Raw genomic sequence first — 13,437 nt, 5'->3', positions numbered from 1 at the left:
AGACCTTTCCCCAGGACCCTAGTATGCCCTCGAGATTCCCAGCCAGGGTCCCATTGACCTGCAACTCTGCGCAGTGGACGGGTCACAGAGCGGCCAGCCTCGACTCTGCCCCCCACCCCCCCCACCCCCCACCGGGGTGCAAACTCTGGAAGAAAGCTTTAGCAGCTCAGTTCAAGCAATTCAAGGAGCGACCCTCCAGGGAACCAATCAAACTTCCACCTCCACCAGCCAGGAATGCGGTATTAGTAAAAAACCACGCCTGATGCGTGGGAGCTCTGGAGCCCCATCGCGTTTTAGAGCAGTAGCCGAGAACGGTGCCTGAAGGCAGAGACCCTGAGAAACCCCTTCTGTCACAGAATGGGAAGGCGTCGTTCCACGTGTAATCCCACCCAGCCAAGACAGAGACGAGACACAGCACTTACTGGAGCCGGCACGCGCACGCACACACGCACACACACGCACATGCACACACGCGGCTTCTAGAGCTGACCCACAGACCTAACCGAGTCCCAGCGCCTTCACAGCCCAAATCGCTGTGGAAGGAGAGTCCACCTTCTGGCACCACCTCCTCAGAGGAATCCGCATCCTCCCTTCTCTGCAGGACAAGGAAGGATCCAGACGCCCGTCAAGAGGAGAAATGCCTTCGCCAGGAGGGACTCAGGCTGCCGGTTGCCGGCTCCCGGCTCCCGGTGCCACACTCTAAGCGCTTAGGGCACGTCTCTCTTTATAAGAGGAGCACTCAAATGGGTTGGACACAGTCCCTTCTCTTTTGGCGCCTGGAGATGGGCCTAAGCGTCCGGGGCTGGAAGGTCTGGAAAGCCATCTTCTACCTGTTGAACGTAGTGTCCCTGCACAGAGCCCATGTTAACTGCTGATCCAGAGGGCTTCCCACTGGGGCTAGCAGAGCTAGGCCTGAAAAAACCAAAGGCAGGGGGTGAGAACACGCGCGTCGCCAGACAATGGAGTCAAGCCTAGCACACAGCGCGGCCCTGGCTCGGGCGGCACCCTCTCCGACAGAGGAAAGCCAAGACCTCGGACAGCCAGAGTGCAGAGGGTGCCGGGGCGGCTCATGCAGACGCACCCGAGGGCACAGAGGCCAAGGCCCCTGCCGTGGGCAGACACTGACCAGACGGGTGGACGGGCACCGACCGTCTCTCAGGGTTTGGGGGGTTTGGGCCAATGGGATTCTGTGACCCAGACACACGGTCTATGCAGCTGACTTAAGGGCGGTGCGGAGTATTTTCTTAGGTTTTCACTTTTGTATACGATGGGGGTGGGAGGGGCGGAAAGGGAAACGAAGAGCAACAAAAATCTTTCGGGACGTCTTTCTGAATGTGTTCCACTGACTGGACAATCAGTTCTCGTGGACGCTAATTACATGCCACGTGGAGAAAAAGATTCTGTGGTCAAAAGCTTGAGAAGTGGTATGTGCTGAGTTTGTCAGGACCCGCGATGGCGGGGGTACCTAGACCCCCCTCGTGCTGAGGAGCATGACCCCCAATAAGCACGTCCAAGGACCTGACCGGAGGGCCCTTTTGTGGCAGGACGTGCCTCAGAAGCTCTGCGTCTGGAAAACACGGGAAACACTGCTCTGTGAAAATATACCGATTTCCCCAACCCCGCTAACATGCCGGCCGAACAAAGGCTATCCGTTAATGTTTATGTTTTCTACATAGTCTTTCTCCAAAGAGTTGGCTGCTGCCATTCCTACGCTACATAGACACGGACGACTCCTGTCATGTGAGTTTCCGTGTTCCGGCTGGTCTCTGTCCTTGGATGCGGCTAAATGCCACCTGTGGCAGCCACGGAGACACAGCATCTGTTCATCTGCGAAGCTCCCTCTGGTCCAACCTACGCTCACTGTTTGTGTGGCTGTCGGGCCGCACCTTTCCTACAGTTCTGTTGTTTTGACCTTTGTGAAAAATGTGGCTGGGGAACAAAACAAATAAACAAAAATAAGTGAAGCCAAGAGAATAAAAGAAGAACAGAAAAGATGATGAAATGGGGAAAAGGTCACAAAAAACGCCTTTCTCTGGAAATGTGGAAGTATGGTAGGACCAGACAGATGGGACAGGGGAGAAACGCAGCCTCGACACTCCAGGAGCGACGGGGCAGCGTGGCCACGGCACGAAGACTCGAGATGGTGACCTGATGTGCAACAGCGTTCCCTTCAAGGGGCCCGGGCCGCCCCGGAGCCGGGCTGCTGACCTCTCACAGGGCAAGGGCGCTGCGAGCCGTGCACGTCTGTTCTACCCACCCCCTGCCCTGCAAGCCCGAGGGCTCTCCAGGCTTCTCCCACATGAGACGAGAGTTGGCTGCACCCACCCGTGGGCCCCACGCCACAGCGTGCCGCCTCCCGTCCCCGCACACTTCTCCTCAGGGGCGAGCAGGTCAGCGAACCACTGGTTCTGCCACTTTCTAGTAGAAGGAATTCAGCACAGGGATTCACACAAAGCCACCTCCAGATCCAGCTAAGTAAGGGACCTGGGGCAGCTACTGGAGGCAGAGACCGAGGCCAAGGACGCGAAGAGAAGGTGCCGGTCCACGCTGTGGGAGGCACGGACGCCCCCGTGAGGCCAGCAGCCACCGGCCTGGCAGGGCCAGAGGCCTGGTGCAGGGGACAGGCAGCCCTGAGGAAAGGGAATTCTCCCCGCCTTCCAGGGTGTGTACTTTCCTGGCCAGTGAATCCTTTGTCAAATCTGGTGAGAAAGCTGTGAGCAGTCAGGATGGGCCTCACACGAGTAAACGTCCGTTGTTCCTTTTCCTACCTTTCCAAAAAGCTCTCCCAAACCAGAGCATTTTATTATGATGATGATTAAAGGCAAACTGCTCTGACAGTTCCTGATTTCTCCATGGTTAACTAAAACAGGAGCGTGTCCCAGCACTGAAACTTCAAGGTGACACGTGGCCTCCAAGGGGACCCAGCCTCAGGGCCCTTCTGGGGCGCTCCCTGGTCCCCTAGGACTCGCCAACACCACTGAGTCGCATCTAGACCAAGTACTCGGCGATGCAGCACCCGACTCCCAGGGCATTTCTTTACCTGTAAGTCTGCGGCGATGGCACGGAGCCTCCTGAAGGAACATTCTGTTTACTGTCGGCAAAGTGGAAGCCCTTCATCTCCATCTGAGAGGACTAAAGACACCAAGAAGGAATGAGGGGTCACTCGATGGCCCTGGAGACACCTGGCCCTCACCGAACCACCCGTGCAGAGCCGATGAGGACTTCTGCGGACGAGGAATTCTCTTAAGAAATGCGTACTCCCCTGCCCCCCAGTCTAGGCTCAGGAGGCGGCTTCTTGGAAGTGGGAACTGTACTCTGTGTTTTTGTTTTTTTGAAGTGCAGTGGGGAGAGAGGTCTGTGCGTCACCACCAGGACGGCCATCAGCAGAGCCCAGGCCAGACACGTGTTCTGGGGATCTGGGGGACCGGTCTCTGAAATGGCCCCACAGCGGCTCCACAGGCCGAAGGGCCCAAGCGTCAGCATCAGCTACCACACTCCTCCCCTCTGCTCTGGGCCTTGGTTCCCATCGCTAGCTTACACAGGAACCAAGGGGGTCCCACCATGGGGTTCCCCACGAGCAGGAAACCAGTGGTCTGGTGAGGCCAAGAGCTTGCCCCTCACCTAGACCTCTGGCGCTTTCTGCCACAACAGTGGTTCCTGACTAGCTAGTAAGGGTTCTCCCCAGGACGCGACAGGATGAAGTCATCCTTACCTCTCTGCTGGTGTTAAGGACCGAAGGCTGGGACCCAGGTGGAAGGATTCGTCGGGGAGCCCCGACGGAGAGGCTCTGCCCCTGTGGCAGCTGGATGGACTGTGGCAGAATCAGGGGCTGCTGCCCGGAGCCGTACCGAGGCAGAGGCAGCTGGGAGCCAGGCAGCGGCATCGTCAGCTGCTGGATGACAGGGACAGTCAAGAGGAGGCATGGATGTTGGGGAGAAAGCCACAGACTACTGGTCACACCTGCCCCCAAGAGTAAACACAGATTATGCTTCAGGTTCTCGTTTCAAGACAGCTAAAGAGAGGCCTCTGCACAGCCGTAGGTTCTGGGTTTCTGTTCGAGCACACCCTCTGAGGGAGGGGCAGGTCTGATCGCCGGAACAAGGCAGGGGGTGAAGATAAGCCCAAGGCCACGCACGCGGCTCCTCTCTAGGGCTGCAAGAGCCACGTGCACCCCAGACCTTCTTGCTCGCACCCAGCCAGGGTCTGCTCAGTGCACGTTACGTGCCGGGGAAGCACCAGGACATGGTCAGACCAGGGAGCAGCAAGGACCCAGCACGTGGAATGTGGGCAGCAAACCCCATGTGCGTGGGGGATGGGGAAGAGGAAGGGAAGGTCAGGAAGGCTTCTTAGGAAGCAACGTCCAAGCGAGCCCCCAGAGACGAAAGCTGTGTGGATGTGTATCTTTGGCCTCTTTGGTGCAGCACAAAAAGGCAAAACTCCTCTGTTGCTTTGCTGTTGCTCTAATGGTGATACAAAACAAGACACAACTGGGTTCTGGAACTGAACTGGAGACTCTGGATCCTTCTGAAGGCCGTTATATCAAAAGAAAGTGGGGGGTGGGGGGGTGACAGGGAGGAGAGGGGCCTGGAGACTCGGGACTGGCGCAAGGAAGCCACTTGTCGTCTCTCAGTCACTTTCCTCTTCACCCCCTGCGTTGAGTCCACAGTGGAGGGTCAGAAGGATCTATTGGAATCGCATCACTGAGACGAGCAGCAGCCAGAGCCTCCAGACCCCAGACTCCTCCCTGCACACAGCAGGGAGCGGGACGAGGAGGAGGACAGCACTGTATTTCGGGAGACTTGTGTTCCGGGGGCACCGTGGCTGGTGTGTTGAGAACAGACTGTCAGGCCCAAGAGCAGAGGCGGGAGATCAGGGAGGAGCCCCCACAGGAGCCTGGATGGGGAGGAAGGTGGAGGGCGGGGATGAGGCATGGCTGGATTCGGAATGCTTTCCACAGGTAGGGCCAACGGGACCCCTGCGGAAGGATCAGAGGAGGCGCAAGGGGAAGTGGGGACCTACAGGGGACACGGACACGACAGCCAGGAGGACCAGGAGAACTCAGGTCTTGGACCTGGTGCCAGCATGTGTCACGCAGGAGAGGCCGCAAGACGCCAGAGCAGAGGCGACGCGTAGCCCACGGGCTGCAGAACACAGCTGGGGGGCAGCAGGAAGACAGGTTTGGATGGGACGTAGAGCCACAGGGCTAGACAGGGGTCGGAGAGCAGAGCCCGCGGGACACGGAGAAACCACAGACAAGGCGGGTAACGAGGAGGGTTTCGCCAGGATGGTGCCCGTGAACGGAGCGAAGAACTGGACTCTGGGGGAACGAGCATCTCTGGGTCAAGTGTGGCCGACAGGGCAGCAGGACGAGAGCAAAGAATAACCATCGGGTCTGATGCGTGTGCTTACACAATTTTGTTGTTGTTGTTTTTTTTTCAAAGGAGGAACAATAGGGTTGTCTGGGTATAATCCGGAGGACCCTCCTTCCCAGAAGGTGGCCCTGCGAGCAGCTCGTCTGTGTGCTGACGGCACATGTGCTGTAGGAGCGAGCAGGAGGCTGGCTGGAAGGGACGGGGGGTGAGGGGGCCTCTCCCGGGCACGACTAGCCCACCCTTGTGACAGGAGACCCGACACGAGATCTCGTTATTCTAGGGACACCGTAAGCAAGACGCAGACGGGTGGAAGGTGGTGAGGAGGAAGCTCCAAGTCAGGAGCGGGTGCCGGGGCGGCGGGGAGGGACCGGGCCTGAGTGCGGCTGCCGGCGTGCAGCCGCAGGTGGTCTGAGCGGGGCTGGTGTTCTCCCGGCACACACAGTTGTGCAATGGCGGGACTGGACTCCACCAAGGTGGAAACACTGCAGGGGGGCCCAGAGAAGAGAGGAAGTGAGCAGAGAAGGAAGTGAGCCCATAGGGGGAAGGTGATAAAAAGGTGGCTGGAGCCGGGTGGCTAGAGGGAAAGAGCTAAGAAAGCAGAGGCGGTGACTGGGTAGGACCCTTAATCTTGAGATAAAGAAAGAGGTACAGTTTCTAGCAGTGACCGATGCAGACAGGATCATGGGCACAGCGGACCGCTGGAGGCAAGGGGGCCTGTGCGTACAGAGACGACGTATCATCTACGCAGACATCGAAACCACCAGCAGCTGTCACAGGAGCTGTGTCGCAGAGACTGGGCCAGGGGCCAAAGGAGGAGAGGGGTGACCCCCGAAGGTGTCTGATAGTGCGGGCGGTCACGGGAGAGGATGACATGAAGCCAAATGCTAGATTCAAAATATGGACTCACAGCAACACGGAGGCCAGTGCGGTAGTCAACACTATGGGCTCCAGAGCTGGGGTTTCAGGGAGAAGGGAGGGACAGCGGTCTAGAAGCATCGGTGGGAATGCCAGGAGGACGCGCACACCTCATCTTCAACCCCCCAGATTGAGGGCGGGAGAGAAGCCGCGGGAGAAGCAGCACTCTTGGGATAGGCACATGAGGTGGGAGACCTGGCCCCAGTTCTAGCAGCCCGAGGACCAGTCCCAATGGTCGCAAACAGCATGTAAGTCAGCACGCAGCGAGAGGCAGATACGAGGGAGAAAGCCGTGGTGGAAGAAAAAACCCCAGTGTTTTGGGCGAGAGGGGCTGAATTCCTGACCTGTGGAAGCTGGGAGTCCAACAGCTGCGAGGCACCCAGGCCAGCAGCCTGGCCGAGCTGGCCCTCGTAGACCAGGGCTTGGTTTCCGCTCATGGGCTGGTAGGGGGAGCCGGACTGGGGCTTCACCATCTCCAAGGGCTGCATGCCTGGGAAGGCCGAGTAGGGAGGCTTCAGGGCCGTGCCTCCAGAGAGGATCATGGTGCTGGGCGGTGACAGGCTGGGGTGCATGTACACCTGAGATCTGCAAAAGCCAGACAGACAGTGGGTCGGGTGCAGGACTACACCAGGGGGTCTCAAATGAGGGCACACCCCACCATCCCCCAGAGGGCTTGCTAAAACCCACACAGCTGGCCTCGCCCTCAGAGTTTCTGACTCAGAAGTGCCTGGGACAGAGCCTGAGGACTTGCATTTATGACAAGCTCCTAGATGGTGCTGATGCTGCAGGTCTAGAGACCGCAGTCTGAGCGTCACTCGATTACATGAGCGAAATCATCCAGGCTGTACAAGGCACAGGAAAACCCAGGGGACGCCAAAAGTGCAGGACCTCAGATGCGTGGGAAGAGCCCACCGAGGGTGGTGGGAGATGGGAAGAGGAGGGGCTCAGGAGGGGTAGGGTGACAGGGAAAGGAAAAACAAGGCCATCCATCGAGTGCTATCAAGCCACGGCAGCTCCTGCAGCCGGTCAATGACGACTCTGCAGTGCCGAGACCACCACGCCCCCAACCCACCGCCGAGTGGAGAATTGCGGAGCGGCAACAGTCCAGAGGGGCACGTCCACAGGCCGCGGGGGCCTGAGCTTCTGGCTGCACCTCACCTGAAGGGCTGTAAGGAGCTGAAGATCTCCTGAGACTGGGAGACGGGGAGCCCGCCCCTCAGTCCAAGCTGGGCCTGAGCCTGCAGAGACGTGTGAAGGGAAATCGGGATCTGCTGGGCAGCGGCAGCCTGCGGTGGGAAGCCAGGCAGGTAACCGCAGTGCCCTCCAGGGTGGGTGTCTGCCCCCCGCCACACCCCCTGCTCCACGCAGCAGCTCGAACACTGCCCCAAATGCAAACTGGAGCATGGCCTTCCGGTGCTTTCCTTGCTCTTGGGGAAAAGGCAAAAACTGGGTAACAACCCCAAACCATGATTTCCTACGCTGGGTTCTATACAACAGCAAGAACAAATTCTGGCTACAGCTGTCCACAGAGGTGCATTTCAGCATGCACCGGTCAACGGGAAACATACACGAAAACTACATTCAGTATGATCCGGTGAGGTGAACATCGATACATCATAAATCTCAACAATGTAATGTTTAAGAACATGTTTCATAAAGAGATCAGGACAGGCCAAGTCCTCTGTTCTCTGTCCCCAAATCTACTTCTGCCCAAGGGCCCCACCATCCAGGCACACAGGTCCATGGGGTGCCAGACCATCAAAGGCCCCACACCAGGTTCAGGAGGGAGACTTCCAGAACTCTACCCCTTGCAGCACAGAAAATACGCCCATCCTGCACGAAAACAAACACCTGCACATTTCTAAAACTACCTCTTTCTAACGCATCCATGCCTGGGAGTCTAGGCCTTTCTTCTCTTCATCAGAAGGATACCTGATACCAAAGGATACCAAAGAGAATTCCATTTCAGCTAATTCCCCAGCTAGGACACAGGAGGAACTGACAGAGGGGATCTAGGAGTCTAGAGTGCCAAGCTCCATTCCTCTTCCCTGCCTCTCCTGTGTTCATTCACCAAACATTTCCTGCCTGCTAGGATGGGCTGGGTGCTGGGCGGTCCACGTGAGGGGACACAGAAACAAGACAGTAAACAAGTCGAGAAGGGAAATTAATTCCACCGTGTGCTGCATCCCCATCCCCCACGGGGCCACCCGTCCGGCTGTCATCACCTGCTGGTAACTCTGCTGCTGAGGTATCGTCTGAGGAACCAGCCGAGGCTGACCTGCAAACACGTGGCCGTCCAGGTACAGAGGTGGCAAGTGGCTGCCTGCAAACAGAACCCGAGAGCAGACAGGACAGAGTCAAGCTTCACCCTTCCTGAACGTCCACGCACGCACACTTTCCTGGGGAATCAGTGGGAGGGATGGAGTGTGTGCAGAGCCTGCTCGGTCCCCTGCTGCTGGCCCCGCGCCCCACAGCCCCACACTTGCTCGCCCCCAGGGGAACACGGGCCCAGGGGGGTGGACAACTGACCTCGCTCACCAGACCCCGGGCCCACTGAATCACACCCTGGGGAGGGGCTCCACTGCAGCTCAGGCAGCCCTGGTCTCAGCCCCCTACTCCTCTGTCGCCCTGCACGGAGTCCACGGTGGAGAGCAGGATGGTCCACTGGAAATGCCATCGAGACCCTGGCAGCTGGGCCCTCAAAACTCCTGCCCTCTCCCTTGGGGGCACCAACACAGCGGTCTACCACTGATGGGCCACCTGTGAGGGCTTGGCTGACACGAAGCACTTTGCAGGTTGACTCTGTGTCACGAGCTAACAGCCCAGAGAGAGCCAGGTGTATCTCACAGAGGAAGGAAGGGGCCATGGCCCGGAGGGCTGAGCCACTTGAAGGCGGAGAGGACACAGCCCCTGCATGTGACCCGGCTCTGACTCCAAGCCCTGTCTCTGCTTGCCCCTGGTCTGCTTCCCACACCACAGAAGGGACGCAGGGTAGAGGGGAGGGCCAGGGGTCTGTAGCACCTGGGAGGCCAGGACCACCCGGCCCATCAACAAGCTCCTACTTTTGCACACTCAAGTCAGGGTAGGGGGAGGCGCTCAGGGCCAGCACCACTTTTCTCTTGACAGCGAAGGGAGCCTCCCTGAGCTGGTTCAGGTGAGGGAGGAGATACCTGGAAGAGAAGCAGAGGGTGCTACGGAGGCCACGGGCATGGGCGGCATGGAAACTCCGCCGAACGAGCTGTAGCTGACGCCGTTGGAGGCGCCCACAGAGGACGGGGGCTGGATTCCCGAGCCCGCGCCTCCCGGGGAGCTCTGCTCTGGCAAACTGGGTGAATTTTCCCAAGCCTTGCGTGCGGACTCCATCTGGAAAGCAAGGGGAGGGAAGAATTACTTCCAAGAAGGTGGGGGACGGCACAGATCGAGGCCCCAGGATGGGCGGGCGGGAGGGCGGGGCTGCGTGCTCCAGCCCTCGGCAAGCTAAGGCGCCCCGCAGCCTTCACCTAGCGCCGGCCTGGCGTTACCTTCAGGGTGAGGTCGGCGGTGGGGAAGGACATTTGGGAGAGGCCGATGGCCCTCTGGATGTGATGATCACGCCGGAGGATGGGAATACTTTGTGTTAACCCAGCCTGGAAGGGGAAAGGAGACCATGGAACACGACAGGCACAGGGCCAACATGACAACAGAGCAAAACGCACCTTTGGTTTTGCCCGCGGGCGCTCAAGACCCCTACGGTGAACCTGCCGGGAGCAGACACCCAAGCTGATCTGCTCCGGTCGGTGGTCTTCCCCGATTCTCTCAACAGAAATCTGTGGAGAGCCACCTGCACACCCACAGCCCACGGAGCACTCGGGCAGGGGCGGCCGCGCCAGGCACAACGACTGGCTGCCAGCACAGAGGCGCCGACGCCTGGCGTGGAGACCCCCAGGTCCCGTCTCCGCCCCCCACCGGAAACTGAACGAGGTCCCTGGTAACGTTTCTTCACGCATGTGGCCAACAGACCCTCCCATGTGTGCCCAGTGCCCCTCAGCGTATCAGAGGGATTCTGAGTAAACACGTTGGTTTATCCCAGCACTACCAAACATACATAACCACAGAACGTCAAATAACCTGGACCTGAGAAGTTCTGTTTTCCCGTGGTAAGATCACAAAACCGGGGCACAGGACATTTACGCAACATGCCCGAGGACACGTAACCAGCTAGAGAACGCGTTGTGCCACGCACCCAGGCCTGCCTGACCCCAAAGCTGGTGTTGGCCCCCTCCTCTGGCTTCAGAGCCCCCCAGAAGCCTTTCTCCTTTCTCTCCAGGGCCTGCCAGCACAAGAAACAGAGGGAAACACACACTCACGTTACTGGCCAAGGCGTCCTGAAGTTTGACGACCGGATTCCCTGCAGGACCAGAGGCAGAGCCAGGTGGCAAGCTGAAATCCGAGTCCTGAAGAGAAGGAAGAGCTCACTGAAATCATCTGCCCGCTTTTCAGAAGAGGCACACATTAATTTGATCCAGTCTCCAAGACTCAAGAAATCTAGTGGGCAGCGTCCACCAGATAGCACCCAAAAAAGGATGCCACCCCATGACCCTCCCTCCGTGCTCCCTGCCTATGCCCACTGGCCAATCCCGAAAGAGACAGTGAAGATCACTAGTCTGCCCAGCCTGAGAACCTGGCTGGTGTCAGCATAATCTAGAAGGCAGCTCAGTGGCACCTGCCTCATCCTGCAGGCTGACACACTCCACCAGAGAGCTGCTCAGCTTCTGTCCCCCGGCTCTTTCTAGGTGACAGCCCCATCTCAGCACCTCCCCTCCCTCTCCAAGTTCAAAACCACGGGGGACTTGTGAGGGGGGTTGGGGGGTGGGAAAGAAACACATCCAAGCCTCACTTTTGGATTGACTCCAAATTCAATGGGCGGCACCGGCAGCACAGAGTCCACGTGAATCTCCACCCCGTTAACGGGCGGGACGACGGCTCCCTGCAGCCGCTCAGCCCCCTCTGAGCCCTTCCTGTTTTTCAGAGAGCGCTCATTGCCAATGGGTCCCGGTCTGTGCTCCTTGCTCTGTCCTGAGCCTTGATCTGAGTCCTTGATAGAAAATCAGAGATACTGAGAAACACGGGCTGGAAGGACCCCAGTCCCAAGCTTCTGAGCACCAGGAAGAGGGGAGAAGACAAGGGACGGCAGTCCCCGGCCCAGGCCTCCACGGAGGGACTTCCAGCTGACCTTTGGCTCGGGCTGCTTCTGGGCCTGCTCCTTGTGGCCGTCAGCCTTGGGCTCCAGGCCAGGCCCGTTCATGTCCTCCGGCTTCAGAGTGCCATACGGGGAGCTGCGCTGGGAGGATGTTGCAGACGACTCCCGAGACTCGGCGCTCAGGTCAACGCCGCTATCCCCCTGGCTGCTCTTAAAACCCTGCTGTGCAAGCACAAAACGGGTGAGAACCCTGACCCCCAGACTCCAACACGGGACTGCCCAGGAAGTGGGACCAAGTGCGTGGCTGAGACACACCCCCGTAAGCCTGTCCTTTTTAGCCCCGTCCTGACTTGGGCCCTGACCCGCCAACAGTACCCAGCAACTGAAGACGCGATCAAAAAAACCACGGTATGCAATGGGCGCCAGGGACGGGGCCGCCAAGCTCATTCCCTTGTGGCCAGGTCAGACAGGGCGACTGCCACCACGGGCCTGGTCGCCCACCCTCCCCAGAAGTCAGGAACAAAGACCAGCGCCAAGCCAGGGCCAGTGGAATCAGACTCTGGGCCAAGCTCATCGGCGCGGCGAGGAAGAGCTGGGCTGGGCAAGGGTGCACGAGGCCCAGGACGAACCGGCCACGGGGGCGGTGGGCTCGCGCGCTGCCCGCGAGTGGCTCAGTGGTCACTCACCTCGGCGGAGCCAGGCTCGGCGCTGTTGAAGGCAGTTGCGGCTTTAGTCCAGGAGTCGCTGGCCGGGGCCTGGACGGGCAGGGCTGCCCGAGGGTGCAAGACAGAGAGTCAGGGCCGCGCAGGGGAACCGCCTGGCTGGCGCAGCCCCTCCCAGCTCTCCTGCCCCATGCAGGGCACTGGAGCTGCTCTGGTAGCTTCACCCGACTTCCCAACATCCTCTCACACTCCAAGAAGCGTGCTTCCCTTTACTTCATCCGCTACTTGCTCTGGAAGGCACGCCAGCAACTTCTCGTTCACATCCGTGAGAAAGCTGTACCGCTACTCCGTGTACTGACGTGGTCTTAATCTTAAGCCGACTGTTCATTTCTACAAGCCTGGCAGCTTCACAGAGTCTCTCAAGGATCTAGGCTGGTACTACTCAACCTCTGTTAGCTCGAGGACCACTCCAGGACTCCCACCAAAGCCGCAGACCCTGCGTACGTATGCAAACCCGACGTGCTATTTTCAGAGCCAGGGACCCTCTGAAGCTGTGCACGCGCCCCCGGGCTGAGCGGCCAGTGAGGTGGGTCCTGGCAGTAAAGGCCCGAGGGCAGGGGCTGGCGTCCAGCCTGCTCCGAGCGACAACCTGGGAGGTTATCTGTGGACACTCGGAGTGTGATACCCTGCTCACGTGTGCTACCAAATCAACTCACAGCCGTATTTTATGAAGAGAAGATCATACTTCGAATCAGAGTTGAACGTCGTCCAGTGTTATTTGTAACGTGTTGGAACCTAGGTTTTAGCCCGGAACGTGATAGGCCAGGAGGGAAGATTCAAAGAATCAACACCTAGGACCCAGAACTTTGAGTGTCTGTCATGTGGCTCTGGGATCACGTCACTGCACTCCACGGTCCTCGGCTACTTTGTTTAACACACCGGAAATGGGTAATTTCTCTAGGCTCCCCTGTGAAGCATCATGCTTTTCTTCACCTGTGTACTCTCCAGGGCTCTGCCTCAAGCAGGCATTAATGAAGAATCTGCTCGATTAACATGGTTTTGTATCTCTGGCTCGGTCGGTTGGGCGTCCGACTTCGGCGCAGGTCATGATCTCACAGCTCGTGAGTTCAAGCCCCACGTCCGGCTCACGCTGTCAACGCAGAGCCTGCTTCTGGTCCTCTGTCCCCCTCTCTGCCCCTCTCTGACTCGTGCCCTCCCTCAAAAACAAACGCTAAAAAGAAAAAAAATTGCTTTTGTATTTTAAAACGAAGAGTTACCCAAAAAAAAGAGCATTGGGTTTGAATTTTTT

General features: G+C 58.6%; 1 protein-coding gene and 1 non-coding gene across 10 annotated transcripts in view; both read right to left on the bottom strand.

The window, feature by feature from the left end:
• The window catches only part of PRRC2B (proline rich coiled-coil 2B), an 88,810-nt gene that overhangs the window by 2,115 nt on the left and 73,258 nt on the right, over positions 1-13,437 (bottom strand). For 2 of the 9 annotated variants that reach the window (XM_086684313.1, XM_086684320.1), the window contains 12 exons: positions 12,153-12,235; positions 11,500-11,688; positions 11,164-11,361; positions 10,634-10,720; positions 9,809-9,913; positions 9,458-9,650; positions 8,513-8,610; positions 7,446-7,573; positions 6,632-6,872; positions 3,713-3,892; positions 3,041-3,132; positions 831-912 (listed from right to left, as the gene is read on the bottom strand). In XM_086684313.1, coding sequence (XP_086540439.1) covers positions 831-912; positions 3,041-3,132; positions 3,713-3,892; positions 6,632-6,872; positions 7,446-7,573; positions 8,513-8,610; positions 9,458-9,650; positions 9,809-9,913; positions 10,634-10,720; positions 11,164-11,361; positions 11,500-11,688; positions 12,153-12,235 — 1,676 coding nt within the window. Of the gene's footprint in view, positions 1-830; positions 913-3,040; positions 3,133-3,712; positions 3,893-3,939; positions 3,961-6,631; positions 6,873-7,445; positions 7,574-7,668; positions 8,220-8,512; positions 8,611-9,457; positions 9,651-9,808; positions 9,914-10,633; positions 10,721-11,163; positions 11,362-11,499; positions 11,689-12,152; positions 12,236-13,437 lie in introns of those variants that run through there. The other 7 variants (XM_086684314.1, XM_086684315.1, XM_086684316.1 and 4 more) reach the window with 7 other exon arrangements.
• LOC112851790 (small nucleolar RNA SNORD62) lies at positions 4,623-4,706 on the bottom strand. The gene has a single exon (XR_003222819.1). It is a non-coding gene; the product is annotated as a small nucleolar RNA SNORD62 (small nucleolar RNA).

This window comes from Puma concolor, chromosome D4, assembly GCF_028749965.1.
Source record: "Puma concolor isolate L17-30 chromosome D4, mPumCon1.1.hap2, whole genome shotgun sequence".
NCBI lineage: Eukaryota > Metazoa > Chordata > Mammalia > Carnivora > Felidae > Puma > Puma concolor.
The sequence above is the reverse complement of the archived record's forward strand: the minus strand, read 5'-3'. Positions and strand labels throughout refer to the sequence as shown.